The sequence below is a fragment of the Cheilinus undulatus genome, linkage group 12, assembly GCF_018320785.1.
Source record: "Cheilinus undulatus linkage group 12, ASM1832078v1, whole genome shotgun sequence".
Classification (NCBI taxonomy): domain Eukaryota; kingdom Metazoa; phylum Chordata; class Actinopteri; order Labriformes; family Labridae; genus Cheilinus; species Cheilinus undulatus.
The window spans coordinates 4,882,709-4,904,875 of record NC_054876.1 but is presented as its reverse complement, the minus strand read 5'-3'; the positions used below and the strand labels follow the sequence as shown (position 1 = coordinate 4,904,875).

The window sequence follows — 22,167 nt, the reverse complement described above, 5'->3', positions numbered from 1 at the left end:
AAGGTGAGATAATTAGATCAAGGTGTTTACATGACCCCAGGCTTAACTGAAGTATTTTTTAATTTGTGTTAAGATTGCAGTATAATTGTATGTGTCAGGGCCTTCAGAGTGTAAGAGTCCTTTTTGAAATCCAATCAATGCACTGAGAGGGCACAATAACCTCAGAGAAACAGAAATGAACAAAGAGCATAGATTCAGCTCCTACTAATGCATGCAACATTACTAAATACATAAATAAAATGGTTAGAAATAGATCCAAATATGTGTTTTCTTTTTGTTTTGTTTTCATTACCCCATACACTAATAGTACATTTTCTCCTCTTCCATTCATTTCATGAAGGTTAACTCTTCTCCTTCTTCTTCCTATTAGAATTGCAGCTGATAATATAATAATAATAATAATAATAATTAACACTATTATTGTTATTTTGAATATTAATGACAATATTATGATTATTTTGTTGGTTGGATTATTCATCTGCCCATGTAAGGCAGGGCTGTCAAACTCAATCACAGCAGGGATTGTGGATTCTGGATTCAGGACTACTAAGGGTCTAACAGGGTCACCTTTCTAACCATTAACTGTTCTCCTCATTTCACCAGTAGAGAAATGTGGGGAAAGAAAAACCTAGTACTGAGGATACATGATTTTGAAATTTAAAAAGTTAAAAAGATCAGTTTAAAGGCTCACAATCTGAGAAAAGTAAAATTGTTAGTTCAAAAAGGTCAAAATATGAAATTAAAATTCAAAATTGTTTTTTAAAGGCAAATATATTTGAAAGAAAGTCAAAATCATGAGTTAAAAGGTCAAAATATGAAGTAAAATTTGTAATCGTGAAATTAAATGTCAAAATATGATTTAAAATTTCAAATTGTGAGTCTAAAAGGTCAAACTATGGGATTATAAAGTCAAAGTCTGGAGTTGAAAAAAGAAGAAAATACAAAATAATTGGTTAAAAAGGTCAAAATATGACTTAAAATTTTAATCTTAACGGTCAAAATATCATATGAGAAGTCAAAATTACGAGTTGAAATGCTCCAAGTAGGAAATAAAAAGTCAAAATCCCAAGTTAAAGTCCTAATTGTGAGATGCAAAATTGAAAATATGAAATTAAAACACACACTACTTACTTTTCCAACATTCCTGACCTTATCTAAATATTTTTACTCCTTACTTTTTCAGATTTTATGACTTAACATGGATGTTTTAAATCATCAAGGATAAGTTTACATTTTTATACCTGAGGAAATCTGCCCTGGCTCTGGCCACAGTTGTTTGGACAAACCCAGAGAACAAGCCCTCCACAGCTGTGACTTACAGATAGATATATATAATATAATATAATATAATAATAAAATATAATATAACAATAATATAGAATATAACATGTGTTGGATCAGCAGCATTGGTGTTAGCATCCTGGCTAACAGTTTCCTCATGTTGGACCTGAAAAGCATCAGACTGGGTTTTGATGTTGAAACATTTATCTGTGCCCCTTCTAACCCCTTTAAACCACTTTTTCCTGCCCGTTTTTGTCACTTTTCATCAAATTTGCATATATTTTGCCCACTTCTACTCATTTTTGTGACATTTATATCCCATTTCTGCCACTTCAAACAATTTTTTGCCACTTTTTTACAACATTTGACCACTTTTAAACCCTTCAATCATTTTTTTTTCTGCCACATCCCAGCTTTATTTAACCCATTTTTACAACTGTTAACCTCTTTTCACCACTTAATTATCCATAATTGCCCATTTTAACCACATTGCACTATTTTTTATGCCCATTTTGCCACTTCTGAATCCCCTTTCACCACACTTTAGTCTATTTTTGCACCTTTTAACCACATTTCACTTTTTGTTATGCAAACTCTGAACCCATTTTGCCACTTTTGAATCCTTTTGCATCACTTTTATTCTGTAACCTGACACGCCAGATGGATGTAACACATCTATCTGGTAAACCTCCCATAGACAGCGTTTGGGAAAGGGCAGAGCCTTTGAAAAACACCTGTTTACCCCTTGTTTACCTGTGCTACTCCTTGTCACTGATTGGTCCTGTCACTTTCTAACCGGGCCCAAACGGTTCAGATCAGAGCTTTGCAAGATGGATTCACCAGTGAGAAACACAGAAACGGGCGAACCCATCTGCTTTGCAAGGTTATCAATTCTGCCTTTTTCTGCTGCTTTGGCCCAGTTTTGTCACTTTAGCCCATTCCTGAAACTTATACAATTTCTTTGCACCACCTTTTCTGCACATTTTTTTGCCACTTTTAAACCATTTTGCATCTGTTTTAAGAAAAGGGATTCACATTTTTATGAATGGTATACACTACAGCATCAATAAATAAAGTACTTGTTGTTTTGATAGGAGTGGTTTTTCAGGTGAGAAAAAAGGATATGCATCTGGCCGGGCCCCATAAAGCTCCCCCCTTCATGGGCGGCCTCGCTCATACAAATATGCAAAAAATGTGCATCCCTAACAGGACCCAAAGCAGTTTCGAGTTAACTCAAAAATCAACCTTGCTAAGCTGATGGACTGGCCAGACCATTCAGCATCATTCGAGGGTGGAGCAGAAGTAACAGGGGCCTGGTCTGGTCTGTAAACAATGGCTGCCAGTGAAGATTACAAAAATGATCATGAAAAGACATAAACTGACCACAAAAAGAGTAAAAAATAACAAAAAAAACAATAGCAAAAAAAAATGACCTCAATGGTTACGAATAGATAAAAACAGACTAAAAAATTTGAGTAAAGGCAAACTGAAACCTCTTAAATGACTACGATGATTTAAAAGCAGGCAAAAACTCACCACATAGAGAGGAAAACTGACAACAAAGATCCTCAAATATGACTACAACGATTCACATAGACACAAATTGACCACAAAAGAGGAATAATGACAAGAAAGTATCTCCAAAACTACCAAAATGACCTCAAAGGAAAGGAAGCGACCACATAAAGAGGAAAAAAAAAACTAGCAACAAAAAAAACAAAATGGCCACAATGACCAAAAAAGACACAAATTGACCACGAAAAGAGGAATAATGACAAGAAAGAACCTCAAAATGACCCCGGCCATTACAGAAAGACAGGAAATGAACACATAAAAAGGTAAAATAGCAAGAAAAAACCTTAAAAGACCACAATAATTAGAGACATTACAACAAAAGAGGAAAAATTACAGCAAAGAACCCTTAAAATGACCACAATGATCATAAAAAGACAGAAATTGACCCCCAACAAGGGTAAAATTGCAAAAAAAAGCTATATCCAAACAAAAACAGAATACAAAGAGGTATACATTCACTAAAATGATGCACAAATTGCCTACAGACATTTAAGCTTCATAACAAGAGTTTCAAAGTGACCACAAATTGAATAGTAAGAGATAAAAATGACTCCAAGAGCAGAAGTGCCATTAAAACTTTGTAAAACAACAGGAAGGATTGGCAAAGAAGTCAAAGAGAGCCTAAATGGTCCACACAGAGATGCCAGCTGCCGCCCTGACGTAGCTTTCCTGTTTCTAGTCCTTTTTATCTCATTATGTAACTTTTGTTTTCTCGTCTTTAGGTTAAATGTAGGATGGCTAAGTATGAGTAACTCAGACCTGGAGGATTAGCATCACTGTGTGATAAAACCTTTTGACGGCGGGAGGTTTCATGAGGTTAGGAGGAAAAATGTTGAAAAGGAGAGGCTACAGTGATTTTTCACTCCTCCTGCACGGTGCTGGCTCTCTTTTTATCCATCACTGTGAGGGTTTAACCTATACTAATCTCCCTGCAGGTTCTTGTTGTGCTGGGCCGTGTACACAGCACCAGTGGGTGTAAATACACGGGATTACAAGAGGCTGACGATTGGACGGCAAACTGCCTCGGCCAGGGAGGAGAAACTGCACCGCTGTATTTCTGTGTCATTACGTATAGATAAATCCCTCAATCTCCTTCCTCAAATCAAAATTGCACCAGTTGCCGGGGACACATACATGAGGAGCGCGGCCTTCAAACTGCTCTAATCCCAGCTCAAAGAGCAAAGGGGCTTTGCAATCCATTTGGTATTATTCTAAGAAATAGGCAATTAGAGATAAGGCCGTGGTTGTTAGATGGAAGCGCTGCCTCACACGGCCCTCTGGGATGTATAATATATTTTAGGATGAACAGTTGTCACCGTAACAATGGGAGGTGAAACAGGAAATCAATGTGTCATATATAGAGTATGTCAGTGTGCCAGGCTGAGAGACGCATTCAGAGGATCAGCGTCCTAAGTGGCCCTGTGTTAAAATAATACATGAAGCTAAAAATAGCGCTCTCATTCACCACGCTGACTCTAACCCCTCTGACATCCCAGAGCAGCCGCTGGAGCTACATGGACTGACCTTGTTAAATAAGTAACGTCCACTCTGACACACCTGGAAAACAAATGAGCATGCTCTTTTCTAGAGCTGGGAAATAAATACAGTCTTCAATATACTGTTTATTGATCTATTTTGAAAACAGACAATGGATAATACAATACTGCTTATAATGAGGGCTACACTGCTTATCCTGTCGGGGGTCGCTGTGTGCTGGAGCCTATCCCAGCTGTCACTGGGCAAGAGGTGGGGTACATTCAGTCAATCACACGACTAACATATAGAGACAGACGACCAGGCACACTCACATTCACACCTACGGCCAATTTAGAGTCACCAATTAGCCTAACGAGCATGTCTTTGGTGGTGGGAGGAAGCCGGAGTACCTGCAGAGAACCCACGTGTGCACAGGGAGAACATGCAAACTCTGCACAGAAAGGCCCTAACCGGGAAGCGAACCAGGAACTTTCTGGCTGTGGTGCAACAGCGCTAACCCCTGCACCCAGTATCAATACCAGCCATGGGAAGGAGTTTCGCAATACTTTTAAATGCGCAATGTTAGATGCATGCACTGTGCTGTGGTGCAAACAGGAGTTATAAAGCAGTGATTTTCAACCACTGTTCCACAGCACACTACTGTGCCATGAGAAATCACAGAGGTGTTCTGGGAAAATATCCAATTTCACTAACTAGGTTCAAAAAATACATTATTCAGTCACGGCATGTACTTGTTCAGCACCTGTGCCAGCAGTGTGGTGGCTGGTAAGAGTAATACTCCTCCATGTCAGTGGGGGGCCGTAAGGACCGCAGTAATTACTTTATTCATTTAAGATAACAGAATGAATGATGCATGATAAAGGTGGCGGTGCTAAAAATGCAACAGCAATGTTGATCGGGGTCCTGGTCAAAATTCTAACCCAGATGAGATGCCAAGTGTGAGTGGTGGTCAAGAGAAGACAAAAGCAGTGAGTTGGAGGCAGTACAGCCAAAGTCACCTCACATCTGGATTTACTTTCACTGAAGGTCTGACTGTACCGACTCGTTTATGCTTGGTGTGTGAGGAAATACCTTAATTCCAAACGAAACACCTGTCACTTCAAAACAAGAGCACTGACTATTTTGTTCCCTGCAACAAACTGAGAAACAGGCAACTTTAATGAGAAAAACCACAAAGTGTCTGAGAGAGCTCTCAAAGCTAGCTGAACTCTTAATGTGTCATTTTGTCACATTTTTGGCTTGTGGTGTGCTTTGGGATGTTTCTTAATCAAAAAATGTGCCGTGCCTAAAAAAAGGTTGAAAAATACTGGTATAAATAATGCCCCATTGGCGTAGCGGAGTGATACGTGACCGACATACGTGGCTGCCCGCCCATTGATACATTGATACAAAATAAGTCCACCACTGCTCCTTAAGGTCTCATTTCACCTTAATGACTTGGGTGCCGGTTTGGCCGAGTGAATAGCTCTAGAGTAGGTGCTCATATGGGCTAAAGTGGTGATGCACTGGTTTGGGAATCAATTCCCAGTCACAGTACAGTTTGGAGCACGTCTCTCCATGTCTTGTTTGTCTTAAAATTCAAGCAATAAATCATTCCATTTTACAGCCTACATTCAACCAACACACTCATCATACATTTAACCATTTTACTGCAAAATGGATCTACTACAGTTTAACTTGACATAGGATCGTAATATTCTGCTCTAAAGAAGCTCCCTGGGTTACTCAAGCAGCTGCTTTGATATTCCGAAGCTATTAATCCATACTAGCATGAATCTAAATATGAGGGTGCAACAAGCTTTAAGCTATAAAGGAGACAGCTGGGGTGGAGGAGGTGAAGCTGGCTATCAGCTGCTCACAACATGGGGTATGACTTTTGTGAACAAACAATAAGCTTCATCAATTTTAGATAGAACCAACTATTCATTTCTGCGCATATAGCAAATGTGATGTCATTTGCTTTTTTGAAGGGAGTTATCATTTTTATGTATCTCATTTTGATTAAGGAAAACATACTTAAAACACAAAAAGGATGATTTTTGTACACCATTATGAAATATTTGACCCTTAAATGTTTGCATAGTGTGCATAAAATCTTAAAGCTGCAAAAATTAGATTTATTAAACTGGTGTTCTTACACATTTCATGTTAAAGAAATATTGCAAATTGTGCGATTTGGAAATTGTAGCAGGCCATATTGCAATTAAATATAATTTGCGCTAAACTGCCCAGTCCTTGTCCAAATAAATGCAAACAATCCCCCCAAAACAATCTTAAAAAAAAAACAACAACTCACAGACAGCTCAGTGGACAAGTCAAAGTCATGTACACCTTTTGATAGCCAACATTTACCTTTTTACTCTTTACTTTTTTCCTTTTCAATCCATAACAAGTTCCTTTTTCCAGGATTAATTTCATGACACAATCTAGCAAAAAAGTTCCTTGTTTCCTTTAAAAATAAAAGGTCTTTATCCAAACAGGAAGTAAATTACATTTATGTCCAAAAACCTAAAATTAAACAAAAACAGTTTTTAATATGAAATAGTGGAATCTGCCATAGAAACTATGTGAATGGTTGCAGCCCTAAAAGAATATTCAGATGACTAGATAAGTGCAATATATTGTCAAGTCCATTAGGAATTTACCAGGCCTGCAGTGTTATGCACTATGTTCCTGTTGGACTTTCAGGTCAAAGTTCTGCAGAGAAGCTGAGGAGCATGCTCAGAAAACAAACGAGTCAGTCAGTCTGGTTAATTTTAATTTTTTTCATGCAGGACGAATAGATCTCCAACCAGATTAACTCTGTGTGCTAGTCTGAGTTCTAAAAATTGATTTATCATGATTTCAGTCAGACTAACATGTTTACAACAATGTAAAAGTCCAGTTAGTCCTTTTTGAACTGCATGTAGAAATACTGACTTTTTTGCAGGCTTTTTTTGTCATTAAAACCAGTAAAATTCTCGAATATTGTGTGTCCAGGTCTTGCCATGACAGCAGCCAGGTTTCAGTATGGTTTGTAGGCTTATTATTCTGGTGTTTTTACAACCAAATTTTATTTTCAGAGGCAAAGAGTCAAACTGCATCCCCATTCAGTTAAGAAATATGAGGATTTGGTCCACATCACCCAGCCCTAGAGCCGTCTTTGACGCTAACACGGACTGACCTTGTTAAACAGGTAGAGTCCAGCGAGAGACAAACCTTGAAAAGAAATGAAGGTGTTCTTTATACCTGACGGAGACTCTGAAAAGAAGAGTGGTTGTACGACACTCGAGACCAGAGATAAGACCCAGCTCTACTTTGTTTCCATGAAGGAGGGTCCGTTGATAGAGGACGTCTGTCTTATCGTGTGCTCTCATGTAAATGTATTCACACCCCCGCCTCTACAACACAGAGCTAATGTCAGGAGTGAAGAAGTGGCTCATTTCAGGGCACTCTGTCACAGTTTTACAGGAGATGGGAACATCTATAAATAGTCTGGATTGGGGCTGTTGGATTTCCACTAAAGAGGACCGAGTGTTGATGCAAACCCGTCAACCTTTCCACCATTGTCCTCACAACCATGCCAGCTGACAAACAATTAACCCTCTAGGGTCCGGGATAATTCCTGGATGTAGCTGCAGTTGACTGGGGACCCTCGGCTAAAAGAGCAGAGATGGAGGAAGCTCTACCCCAAAAATACACCGAAAAAGAGAAAAAACAGTTCAGTGTTACCTTCACTCTACAATCATCTTATCCTGATCATATCACATTAATGAAAATCTCTGAATACAACATAAATTATGTTTCCTAAATTACACACATTTTCCCTGTTTAATTAAGCAATACCTCATAGGAAAGGATGTTGCGGCATCATGCTGAAGAAATTCCCAGCAGTGATGATATCCACTACATCTTTCCCTCTAATATTCAGCAGTTCAACGGCATGTTGGCTATGTAGCTCTAATGTCAAGCTCTACTGATGTTTCATGTTACTGTCTCATCAAGCAAATCAATAACGGTGTTTTTTAACATTTGCACTAGCCACATAGTTAAGAGAGCTACATAGCTAAATAGCTAATGTAGCTACAGCTAGGGTCATAAAACAGCTACAGTATCTACATAGCTAAGTTGGCATTAGCTATGTTTGCTCAAGCTCATGATCCTGAAGCTTGCTACAGAAAATAAAGCTAATGTAGCAAACACAGCTAAAGCTAAAAACACAAGCAGCTACATATCAACGTAGCTAGGTTCACTGTTGCGACATTTGCTAAGGCTCACATTGCTGGTGCTAACTTCGCTATAAATAATGGAACTGCGTAGTTAATGTAGCAAACACAGCTAAAGCAATGCACACAAAGCAGCTACATATCTACGCAGCTAAGTTAACATTAGCTCTTTTTGCGAAAACTCACATTGCTGAAGCTAACTTAGCTATGGATAACAGAGCTGCATAGAAAATGTAGCTAATACAAGTAAGCTAAGGTCACAAAGCAGGTATGACAGATATGCAAATACTCTATCTATGTAGTTAAGTTGGCTTTAGCCACATTTGTTAAATTCCTTTAGCTTGCTACAGAAAACAGAGCTTCACAGCTAACATAGCAAACACAGCTAAAGCTAAAAACACAAGCAGCTACAAATCTATGTAGCTAAGTTCGCTTTTGCTACATTTGCTAAGGCTCACATTGCTGATGCTAACTTAGCTACAGATAAGATAGCTGCATATTTAATGTAGCAAACACAGCTAAAGCTATGCACAAAAAGCAGCTATGTATCTACGCAGCTTAGTTAGCATTAGCTCTGTTTGCGAAAGCTCACATTGCTGAAGCTAACTTAGCAATGTGATACAGAGATGTGTAGCAAATGTAGCTAACACTAAGCTTAGCTAACTAAGCTAAGGTTGGAGGCAGCTATGAAAGCTATGCTTTATCTATGCAGTTCCGTTTGGTAAAGCTCATGTTGCTTAATCTAACTTGGCTACATTGGCTTATTTAGTATCAGTTATTGCGTAGCTAAAGCTCACGAAGCTAAATAAAGCTACTGTTCATGAAACTACTTCTGAAACAGGTCTATACATAATATATTCCCGGGATAGACTGCTGAATTTTTCTCAGTTTTATTCCTCAAATGTTTCTCAGTCTGTAATGTTTCCATGAATGCAACTTCCAGACTTTTTTTTATGAATAAAGATAATCTAAAAAAAAATCTACACTAGAAATATGTCGTACTGGAAAATGTCAGCACTCTTTTCCTGAGATATAAGGTTTCTCGGGTAAAGACCCTTTTTGTATGCAACAATTTTTACCAAGGTGAACTAAAAATAAGTCCACGTGTCGGGACTGGGACTAGGAGACATCTGCATCTTTATGAGATGGTAAAACATCTTTGACAACCTGTGAATGAAAAAGCCGGACAGGCTGTGACAGAGAGTGAAGAGGACACACGAGCACAGCAGCTATGACACAAACTCCTGCACCTTTCTGCATAACTGTGCTGAGGTCTCACCTTTATTAAGTTTTTTAGAGTGTAATTACTGTAAAGCAATCACAAATTCCCATCAGTTACTACAAATCACATTGATCGTGTCTTTTCTTCATGTCTGTTCAGCCACCGACCCCTACCATTGCTCAACCAATGACATTTTGATCAGACTGCACAGCTAATCGACCATTTAGAAAAACCTGACTTTGCCAAATATAGGATGTTTCCAGTAGGGGTGTCAGCAGTGTTTCCTGCACAATGACAGTACCTGTTTAGAGTCATTAAAGTGTGCTGGCTGGCTATTTTCTTGATTTTATATTTTTAATCATAATCAGTATGCACAGCAGAGACATCTACCAATACTTCCTTCCTGCAAATGCACCAGTTCATGTGCAGTGTCTGAAAAATCAAGATTCAAGCTTCTGATTCAACATTTTTCTGCAGCTTCTTGCTGCCAAAATGCCCCAGTCTAGGATGATGGTTGCGAGATGGTACTCCAGCAACCTTCTTGCATGCATTTCTCCTATTATGATTACGTGTGAAATATTTTTAAAGCTAAGTGATGCTATTGGTGCATCCTCATGAGAGCAGAAATGGAAAAACAAAACATGAAGGAAGAGGCGGGGCAGGATGGCTGCCAATACTGACAAAGAATGGCATCAACTTTGTGGGAAACCCTGGGTTCAAGGTGGCGGATCTAACCTCAAATGTGATTGTGAGATGGGTCTATGGCAACTTGTTATAAAATGCAAAAAGGAAAAGTGGAAAAGTCACAGGGACAAGGTCAGTAGTCCTCCTTATCCACAACAACTTGAACTGAAAATGTCTTTGCAGGCTTCTAAGGTGGGTCAGGATCTTTTCATAGTAAATGTCTTTTTTTTTTTGAATGAGACCTGGGCTCGTTGCCATGTTGTTTATCAACAGATTTAAGACTTTTTTTAGGGTTTTTGATAGGAGGGATTTCAAAGTGGCCATCCTGAAAAACAAACTGAATATTTCTGTGTTCATACTCAGACTTCCCTCATAACACAAGCAAGAGGACCTATCTGACACTTCTGACAATGAAAGCACAGATTTAATAAGAAGCACTTCTCACAAACACTTCCCTGTAAGAGAGAGAAAACAGCAGATAAAAGATGATATTTCAGCGAGTGTTGGATTTAAGAACAAACAGGGGGGCAAATTCACTCAGGCAATTAGAATAAGGCGCTTAATGAGGCACAGTGCCTATTGAACCTGGACTAATGTAATCAAATTAGCTGATCCAAACACACGCTACTGAGACGATGATCGAGGCGTCACGAGACGGAGACGCAGAGTTTAATACTGTTCAGTGAAGCTTTTCACAACAGAGGAGAGGAGCGCATTCAGGTTCAGTTAGCTTGAAGCTAAAATCACAGTTCTGTTATTTTAGCCGTTATGACTTTAATTTATATAGGTGCTCATTTTTCAACCAGAATGTTGAGCCAAGACATGGTGCAAGTCTCACGTCTGCAGTTTTTAAACCTGTGCAGACTCCTATTGGTGTGATGTTAAAGGTGTACCATGTTTGTCTGAGTTCAGAGTCCATTATAAAATATCGGCTTCACTGCTCCCTCTCTTTACTGGCTCTCTATATGCAATTCCCTTAAAGTCAGAGACCAGAACAATCAGGCCGGAGCCGACTCGCATTTAAAACATTAATAGCATCATAGCAAACACAGCAACAACTACAACCCTGTTTATACAGCGCATTAGCATCCAGTTTAGGTATTCTGTGGTAATCCTTGGCATTAAGGAAAGTGGGAAAACACTTCTGTGTGCACTGAAGACAATTTGACATCTGAACCCTCAGGACAGGGTCGGGGAGAAGTTCATTCATCCTGGACTGGTAGTTTCAAAGCTAATGTGTACTGGTAGTTCACCAGTAAGTATAAAGCCTTATTTACATCCATCCAGCCCCACTGTTAACGTGTCCTAAATTTTGCTCACCTTTCCCAGAATCAAGCAGGGTGAGAAGACTTTGAGTTTTTATACTCTTTACCCAGGGAATAAACTACCAGAAAACTAAAGGTTTTCTACACCCGTTAAAGCATGTTCTGTGTAAGTTAAATTCTAGTAAGTGTCAGTGACTTTGCAACAATGACATGACCCCAAAGGTCTGTTGAGGGGCCAGGAATGGGGCCACCATTAGGAATGAATGGGAACCGAGGAAAGTTAGTACTTTACAGCTCTAAATGGACCTTTAAGCTGCAAATATCATCTGAAAATTTCTACATAAATTGAACAAGATCCTTACACCCTACAAGAAAGGGATTTTTTTTTACCAAAGTTGAACCGATTTACCTGGCATGGAGGCAGCAATAACACAAGTCACTCAGTCCTGCAGACCTCCTGGGTCTGCAGGACTGTTCCTGGGAAACGAGAGTATAGAGGAGTCTTGTACTGAGCTAAAAGGCGAGCCCTTTAATAAACACGCTTTTTACTGAAACAGAAGCTGTGTTTCCATTACCCTTAGAAATAAGCAGAATCAAAAATAGCGCAATAAAAAACTGGTAATGGAAACACCTGAATTTCGAAAAACCTCTCAAATATTGCCAAAAAGTGTTAACGCTCCCATGAGGAGAATTTCAGATGTTTCAATATATCACAAAAGTGCAACACAATTCACTTTTTCAGAGCCATTTGGGAGCCACACAACCAGCTCAGATGATTTAACCTCCCAACGAGTAAGTTGGAGGTTGGTGAGACTTACATCAGCTGAGGAAACTCTGGCAAGATCAGAGATAATGAGCTAAACCATAACAAATGATTGGCTATTTGGAGTATTTGAATCTCACACTGGGGCATTTACTGTAGTCCTGTGGCTTTATTAACATAAAAGAGATGCTTTCTAATTTTTTTCCAGTCAATATTAATTCTATAGCTAAAGGGGAGGGGCCTCATATTGGTCTTTGCCCTGGGCCTCCAAATGACTAAAACCAGCCCTGCCTCACACCTGCAGCTCTCCCAGACACATCGTTCTGCCCTGCCTCATTCTAGCTTTGTTTTTATATTTCTGCTCTTTTGACAGAGTTCATCATCAGTAGTACATTAAAGATCACATAAAACACCCACGTTTGGACAAGTTTCCAATGATTGATGATGACGACGCGTATCGCCATAATCATTTTAAAATATGAGAGAGCACATCGGCAGGAAGTGACTGAAAAAACAAGGGCAGGAAGCTTCAATGTGGACACTGGACAGCACAAAACTGAAGTATGCACTAAAATATGTTTCATATTTTATCTTTTGATGATCTTTATGTTACAAAATGTCAATTTTTTGAACTTTGTAAATTTCTTTAAAGTGCCAGATGTATGAGTTTTGCTCTATTCAGCTTATGTGCTTCTTATTTTGCATCCATGTAGCAGCATAAATCTGCACTCTACTGTTTTAATGGCGAGAGGCCAGGCAGTGGTCATGCCATGTAGTGACACCTTTTGTGCATGTCTGGGGTAATTTGGGTTTGCTTAGCAGACAGGAAGAAGGGGAAGTATTAGACTAGTGCATCCTTTGAATGCAAAGAAGATTTTGACCACTTTTGAAGTCATCCTGTAAGAGTTTAGCTTGGATATTTTATTTTAACAGCTGCGCTGACTGAAATTCTGTTGCAAATGCTTGAGCTTTTTGATCCAACAGTCAATATTCACTGGAGCTCTTGATTTAAAATCATATATGTCGACTGTGTTCAGCATTCTCTGCCACCGTCCTCCTCTGCTCCAGATTCTGCCTGAACCTCAAACTCAGCCTGGTCTTGTTTGTCGGAGGATGTTTGCTCACTTCCTGCTCTAACAGACTCGGCTCCATCGGGGACTCGAGGAGCGCTCGGCTTTCCTGTTGCCACCGGCTGCTATTCATGAAGGCTTCCTCTCTGCATGAGGACGGCTCGGTGTTTTCAGGACACACCTGCGGGGCGATTGATGGTGAGTCAAACGCTGAGGTCAAGGTCAGCCGCTGCGCTCGTATTGTTGTCCCGTTGGACTGTGACACTGAATCACAGCAGCTGTTCAAAGTCCAGATTAGTCACTGGGGGGCATTACAAGCTATCACTCCCCAACATGCCTTAAAGGTGTCTGAACCATAATGTCATCACAGCGGCCTGTGTGGGAGCTTTTTTCAGGTGCTGCCCCTCCCTGAAGCAGCGTTGAGATTGCCTGTGTCAGCGCATGTGATTGTTTTGGCAACAGAGCTGAAGAGCACACACGGGCCGAGGACGGCCAAAAGCAAACTGAGGCAGAACGAGCGGCTTTCATGTCTCACAGGCTGAGTGAAAGCTAGCCGGCTGTCTGTGGGAGCTAACACGCACTCACCTGGAGCAGATGGAGCTTCCTGACTTAAATGGATATCTCCTGTTCCTCCATCAGAGAGCAGGAGGCTCCGTGAGAGAGTGTTGGAGACATTTATATCTGCCTCAAACTAAAACCTCCTCTCTCCTGGTGCTGGGAGCCGGTAGGAGACATGACGGACGATAAAATGATATTCAAAATGCATGACAGGACGCACAGGAATCTCTGTTTGCTATTTAAAGTGGAGTCAAATCTGAGTTATGCACTTTTACAGTCCAGTCATGAACTCTCATGTACACTAAAGATCCCGAAAATAGCTGAAGCTGCACCCAACCCACGATTTTCTGTTTAAGCACCACATTTTCTACGAATGAGGATGCACTTTTATCAGTTTTTCAGAGGCACTGTCATGCTTAAATGTTTCACAATGACTAATTTGAAGTCGATGCAAGAAAGGGTGTGATTTTTATGGCTGTTTGTTTTTTATGACTAAAAATGTTCGTCAACAGCCGTTTTTTCATGACAAAAACTAGACTAAAACTAACAAAAATAGATCTGTGATGACTAACACTGACAAAACTAAGTTTAGTTTTCATCAAGATGACTAAAACTAGACGCACTGCACGGGGAGAACATGCAAACGCCACACAGAAAGGCCAGGAAGTGAACCAGGAACCCTCCTGCTGTGAGGCAACAGTGCTAACCCCTTCACCGGCGTGCAGCCCCATCATCACACTTTTACAGAAACACCACATACCTTCTCATATCCCACAGCCCTGGCTAGACTGATTTCTAATCACAGATCCATTTCTATCAGCGAGGAGTGAGTGTTTTATTCAGCTGTTGCTAAAAACCTTATGAATGATAAATCACAGAAGGAATTTTAACTTTCCAAGAAGCTCAGCTCCTCCAACAAGCAGGCGACTCCATACAAATGTTTCTGCTTCTTTTAAACTGTGATTTCTACAACAACACGAGTGACTTCTTTAACATGAAAGTTGCTGAATTACACGCCTTTACCAGCTTTCATCAGAAGGATCTGGTTGGTTTGGAGAGGAGGAGCCCTCCCCGGATTATTCAGCTCCAGGGAAAAAAAACAATCAAAGATGCAAACATTAAACCCTGACGATCATTTCTGAGGCTGACTACTGTTAAAGTTTACGATCAGCCATGCTGTTGCCCTTGGATTTCCCTGTCTGAGCAGTGCTTCAGCTACAGATCAGGTGCAGAGGTTCACCTGACTAAACGTGAGATTCCTCCCATTAAACTTCTCAAATCTGTGACTTTTAAAGGGAAGCCCTCGGAGGACACATGGGAAACTTCTTTCAAGAACTCACTCTGTCTAAGTATCTTATGAAACACCATGACGAATCATAATAATCTCATAATGTGTAAAATTATGCTCCCCTCAAGATGCGGCTGTTAAAATTTTTACCTGAATTAATCATTTAAAACTTCTCATTCCTTAAAACACTTGTAAAATACCCATGCAGCTGCACAGTGCCCCAATTTTTCAAATCAAAGAGATGGCAGGGGAAAAAGTAGGCTGCCTGTACAGTACAGCTATCAGTGGAAGTAGGAGTTTAATACATTGCTAGAGAGAGTGTCTGTCTGCTGCGGCTATAAAGGGATTATTCTTCCCTGGAAGACATACTAATCATGTGTAACACACTTGTTTTAAATCCTGTGAAAAACAAACAGGTGTTCAGCTCTAATTCCACCTCTTCATCCTCTGGCACACTTTCAGAAACACAAACCTTTTCTCTCTTTGGCTCATTAGTCTTTACCATGTGGTGAAAATATCCATTCAGTTTCATTATGAAGACAGCAAGCAGTGAGGTATTTTTATAAGTGGGGCAGGAAATACGGGGAAAATGTACTTTTTAGGGCTGGGTAGAACAAAATCACCTTCCTGTGTTTTTAGCTCAATGGCGATGCAGGATGTACATCTCTGTTGTCACTAAAGACACGCACTGGTTGTTAAATTTATGGCTAATACTGACACTCTACTTTTTTACTTCCACTATGCCAACATTTCTCTGATATTTGACCATGAAAATACATCAGTATAAAAATAAATAAATAAATAAAAAATCTTTTTGATTCTGCAGTCAGGTACACCAGATGGCCGATGTTTGCCAACATGGCCCACGTAAGCCAAGACTGATGCTGAACTAATGCTGTGGTGCATCCTTAAAAAAACAAATGGCTTTCACAATAGCAGAATTATACTTTTTTAATTATTCTAGTAAAAACCAAACCATACTGAACCATACTGTCTGATAGCAGGGTACCCCCAAAAAGGAGTGTAGGACGCCCATCATTGGACAATACTTTGTTATTATTATGAATTTGTAAACTGCGGCACATAGCATACATTGTATGGGGTGGGGGCTTCGTTCAAATATTATGGGTGGTACAGAAGCTTCTGGCATGCATTAAAGCAGGGGTGTCAAACTCAGTCACAGCAGGGGCCGGACTCTGGATTCAGGACTAACCTGAGGGCCTAACAGGGTCACCTTTTTAACCATAAACCGTCAACCTTGTTTCACTGGTAATAAAATATGAAAAAAAATAAAACTTAGCACTAATGATAAATGGGTTTGACCTAAAATCTATAAAAGAGAAAAGTAAATTTATTAGTTCAAAAAGGTTACAAATGTGAAATTAAAATTGAAAAATTGTTTTTTAATGGCAAATATATTAGAAAGAAGTCAAAATATGATTCAAAATTTTAAATTGTTAGTCTAAAAGGTCAAACTATGGGATTATGAAGTCAAAGTTTGAAGTTGAAAATATGAGATAAAATAAAAAATAATTTGTTAAAAAGGTCAAAATATCACTTAAAATTTTAAATTATAGATCTTAAAACTCAAAATCTTATATGAGAAGTCAAAATAATGAGTTGAAATGCTCAAAGTATGAAATTTCAAGTCAAAATCTGAAGTTTGAATCCTAATTGTGAGATGCTAAATTGAAAATTTGAAACACAATTAATTTCTTTTCCCACATTCCTGACTTCTTATCTAAATATTTTCAGATTTTTGACTTACTTAGGATATCTTAAATCATCAGGGATACTTTTATATTTTATATACCTGAGGAAATCTGCAGACCTCAGACTGATGGGCCAGTTAGAGCAGAAATATGAGATCATCTTGCGGGCCGGATTTCACTGTTTCCAGGGCGGATTTGGCCCCCTGGCCCTGATTTTGACACCTGTGTATTAAAGCACGCCCGGTATCCAGTAAGCAAAAAGCCTGGTTTATTAACATCTGTCCAGCCTCACTGGTCACTTGTTGTCCCAAATTTTGCTCACTTTTCCCAGAATCAGAAAGAAGCAGGGTGAGGCAGCGTTTTGGCTTCGCTGATCTTTATCAGTTTGGAGAATAAGTGTGAGGCCTCGGCTGTTCGTCTTGTCAAAATACTCAAAAGTGTTTAAAAATGGTCAAATCTCCATCTTTTCAGTGCTCAGTGGTATAAAAAAGTACAGAAACTTTAAGATTTCAATCATAATTTTGACCAAAGGAGAGCAAAGTTGCATAAACATGTTGGTAAAGTGGGTGGAACTGAGGAGCGAGGGGTTGAAGGTTTTAATACAGGGGTGTCCAAACTATGGCCTGGGGCCTAAATGCAGCCCGCGGTCCAATTTTGATTGGCCTGCAGCAATTCTAACAATAAATGAAATATTGCCAACATTTAAACAGCTTGTGCTTCACTGTACTTCATCGTTTCAGCACAAGACGGTGCTAGCATGCTAATTCTGTAAACAAACATCTCAGCAGGAAGAACTGAAGAAAGTGTTTTTGTGACTAAACTGAAACATCACTCTGCATGGTAAGATTATTGGCAGTCAAAATAATAATATCTTGTTTGCTAACTCCCTGATGAGTTTTGGTAGCAATAGCAGTACCAATCATATTCCAGGGGTTGGGTAGGGGTAGGGCCAAACAGCACCCCCTGAAATCAGATGCCTTATTTAACCTGCTCTAGCACGGCCATGTTCTGTTGCTCTCTCTGCAAGCTGATTTTACAACCCTCCTCCACCCCAGCTCCTCCTTTATTCTGCTTCTGACTTAATCAATGTGGCCCCAACGTTCCTATATATGTCTGTATGTGGCCCTGAGTGGAAAAGGTTTGGACACCCCTGGGTTAAGACAGTATTGTTTACATTGAAGGTCTTACAGGTTAGTCCGGCCCAGTTCCACTAAGTGTGACCAACATATTTGAAAAATGTATAAAGTAAGCTGAAAAAAGTTTGGCGATACTTGGAAAAATGGGTGGAACTGGCAAAGAGCAAGGGTCTAAAGTTTAAAGATAATCAATATTTTAAAACATGACAGGATGATTGGATTTCTCTAAAGAACTGCTAAAGTGGGCTTTTACTTTGAAAAGCAAAAACTGGATGTGTTTCCATACTGTGTTATTTTAAACTGCCACATTTTGTACCGTGTGGAAACAGTGAGCTTCATGAATGGTAAAAGTCTGGAGAACAGTTATTCTAACAGATGCATTCTAGCTGGTGACGTTCATCAGCGTCATCCATAAACATATTTCAAACATATTCTACCAGTGTGGATGGACATACGTGCTACAGCAAGGTAAATGTCAATCTACATTGATCATTTTCCTGTTTATTTTGACTGATAACCGTTCATGGTGCCAGTAAAATAGACAAGACCTCAAATCTCAAAATGCTGTGAGAATCAGCCCTCACATGGTCTGTCAGTCTGAAAGCTGGTGAAGGAGTACGCTGAGGAGCGCTCTGGCTGGGTGACGTCACCCTACCAGTGCAGACCAAAACATGACGTCCTCCTAGAGAGCGTATAAGCTCAAATGCACTCAAAATGCAGAGGTCTAGTGAGTTTATTTGTTCAATATACATGTCAGAGAGTCAAATATCTATTATATAAAGTGACTTTGTCTAATTATGCAGAGTTAACTTTAAGTCCCACTTCCTCACAACAGAGCAAGAGCTCCACAGATCACAGTATGTATGGGTGAATATATCACCAAAGTCCTGCAGCTGTTTTCAGTGGTGGACAATGAAAGTTTTAGAAGGTTAGTAAACACTGGAGCCAAAGAATACATTTATATTGTTAAGCTGAATGCATACATTGTAATATTGCAATTGTTGTAATAAATGCCAACGTCACTTTGTGTCAAAGTCTTCATTTGTTTTTGTTTTTTTGACCACAACAGATACCGTACCGTGGACTTGTTACTGAAGTATTAGGCTATAGTACTTTGGGATTTTGATTTAAATAATTCAACTGTAGGTCTGTTGTTGTTGAAAACTTCGCCTACTTCTTTGTTCATACTGCCAATATTTACATCTGATAAAGGCAGATTTTAATAGCCTAATACATAAATGTCAGCAAGATTTTAATATCTGCATCCCTAACACTATTATCAGCCTGACTTTGGTATAGGCAGATATCAAATCAGATATTAAGACAGTAACTCCAGATGTGAAAATTATGTAAATATTAAAAACCAATACTCTGACTGTAAATATCAGCTTTAGCACTGATAAATTAGCTCTGGGCTGATCTACGTCAGCTGAAATCTTCATTCTCACCGCTTAAACTTTAAAGTTAGGCTTCATTGGCTAAAATTAATTTGTAAATATCAACAAGAAAGTCAATATCGTACATCCCTAGTCTTACCCTATATCTAGGAACCCTTGTTTGCTTCTTGCCAGTTCCACCAAGTTTCCTAAATTTTGGCAACACATTTGTGTAGTTTAGACAGAACTCTCTCTATTATTGACTAAAATATGACTGAAGTTTTAATTCCTTTTTTTAATACCACCAATAATTCAAATAACAGCGATGTAATCATTTACACAACATGAAGGCAGACACATCCATCAGCACTGAGCTGAAAAATATCATGATGTGATATTTGGTCCAGTCCTGACCACTGATAATGTATTGATGTAGATATGTAACAATAACTGACCCAGCTATGGTGTCCAGCTCCAGATATGGAGGGTATGTTTCAGAGAGGGGCTGAAAAAATGTTCTTCATGTTGACAAAACCAGCAGGAGATGAAAAAACCGCCTGAATTCGCAGAGAAAACTGTTCTAGAGTCAACAGTAGTGAGGAAAACCATCAAATGTCACCTTGGTAGAAGTAATAAGTCCAAAACTTTAAACTAAAGAGACTGCGTGTGTGTTTTTGGTGTATGGTGAATAGAAATCTGTAAATAAAGAAAAAAGCGTAATAAATGTTTTGGTACTCACCTGAGAGCCCCCACAGGAAGGTCAAAGACAGCAGAATAAGTTTCCTCGAAGTGCTATAGACCTCCATGGCTGATAGTGCCTCTCTCTCTCTCTCTCTCTGCCTTATAAATGAGCTCCGTCGCCTCAGGCAAAGCTCTCCAAGTCTGTGAGCCGGTTCTCCTTCAGTCTCCGGCAGGCACCGAGCCGAGCAAAGGTAAGGGACACTTCAGGTGAGGAAATGTGGTCGCCGTGTGATCCCGCAGCCCGACCAGTCCCTCTGTCTCTCTTTAATTTTCACTTTAAATACTGCAGGTTAGATCAACAGCTCCAACACGGACGCTCCTCCAGCTCTCCTCTTCGTGTCCTGCTCACGCGCGGCTACCTCCTCCTGAGCGAGACGGCAGCGGGAAGCCGACAAGTCCGCAAGTTCTCATCCTGAGTCTGACTGTGTCCTTTTTTTTCTCCCAGAGAGAGAGAGAGAGAGAGAGACAGAGAGAGAGAGAGAGAGTACGAGTGAGCTACTGTCCGTTTTAGCTTTATTTAGCTACTAGTTCCGGTCTTTACCTTCAAAATAAAAGGATGTGTTTGACCGAAACGTCTTATGACGTTGCTTCTAGTGGAAACCTACTCTTATTTTGAAATCAGACCGCAAAACATCCGCTTAAATCAGCATATGTGTTATATTTCTTGACTCGTACACCTGTGCTGGTTTAAACCGCGGTATGTTCAGGGGTATTTAATACTTACACGACTAATTTTGGAGGAACTTTGGAATTTAATCCTGAAAGAGCGAAATGGGAATAAAAATGGACCACAAATAGTTGTTTCACTTTTTAATTTTCTCAGAAATTAAAAAAGAAAGAAAGAAAATACCAGTTCAAACATATAAAGGATGAACGTGTACCCGGTACGGAAGCCGTAAAGGGCCCTGTATTATTTACTCTGTTTCCCCGTGATTACGCGATAAATCAACTCATTTTCACAGGAAAACAGACGTTGTTACACAGCAATAACACAAAAATTAAGTCGTTATCGCGAGAAAACTGGTGTTATCCTGAAATAACGACAAAAATAAGTTGAGTTCACAAGAAAAACGGACAGAAATTATTGGTTACGGCTAAATGCCCAATATCGTTTAAATATCATTCACTTTTACCTTCATTTGATAGATTATTTACTGATAGACAGTGCTGGGAAAAAGTTTTTTCCCTCTTCCTAATTTTCTTATTTGCATAAGCTATTTGTAACACTTAAATGTTTAAGATCATGAAGCAAACTTTGATATTTGAGTAAATACAAATTGCAACTTTTAAGTGATGATTTCATTAAATAAAGGTAAAAAAAAATATGCATCCCCATCTACCTGGCCTTAAGTGAAAAAAATAATTGTGTCCCCTGTTAAATCCTGAATTAACTGTGATTAACCACATTTTTTGGAAATCTGAGTTAAATTTCACTATCCACACCCAGACCTGATCACTGGCAGACCTGTTGTATCCTGAAATCCCTTAAACAGAATCATCTGACAAAGTGAAGCAGGCTAAAAGATCCCAAAAAGCAATACATGGTGCCATCTAAAGAGAAACAAAGTCTATCAGTCTGGAAAGGGTTGTTAAGACATTTCTGAGGCTTTAGGACTCCAGAGAACCATAGTGAGAGTCATTATCCACAAATGCAGAAAACTTGAAACAGTGGTGAACCTTCCCAGAAGTGGCTGGCTTACCAAATGATTCCAAGAGTGCAACGACGACTCATTCAGGGGGTCACAAAAGAACCCAGACCATCTTAAGACCTGCAGGCCTCACTTGACTCCGTTA

General features: G+C 39.5%; 1 protein-coding gene across 1 annotated transcript in view; it reads right to left on the bottom strand.

The window, feature by feature from the left end:
• esama (endothelial cell adhesion molecule a) overlaps window positions 1–20,790 on the bottom strand; it is a 145,829-nt gene extending 125,039 nt beyond the window's left edge. The window contains exon 1 of the mRNA XM_041800606.1: window positions 20,372–20,790. Within this exon, the coding sequence (XP_041656540.1) occupies window positions 20,372–20,438 (67 nt within the window). The 5' untranslated portion in view covers window positions 20,439–20,790. The remainder of the gene's footprint in view (window positions 1–20,371) is intronic.
• Window positions 20,791–22,167: the final 1,377 nt, after the last annotated feature.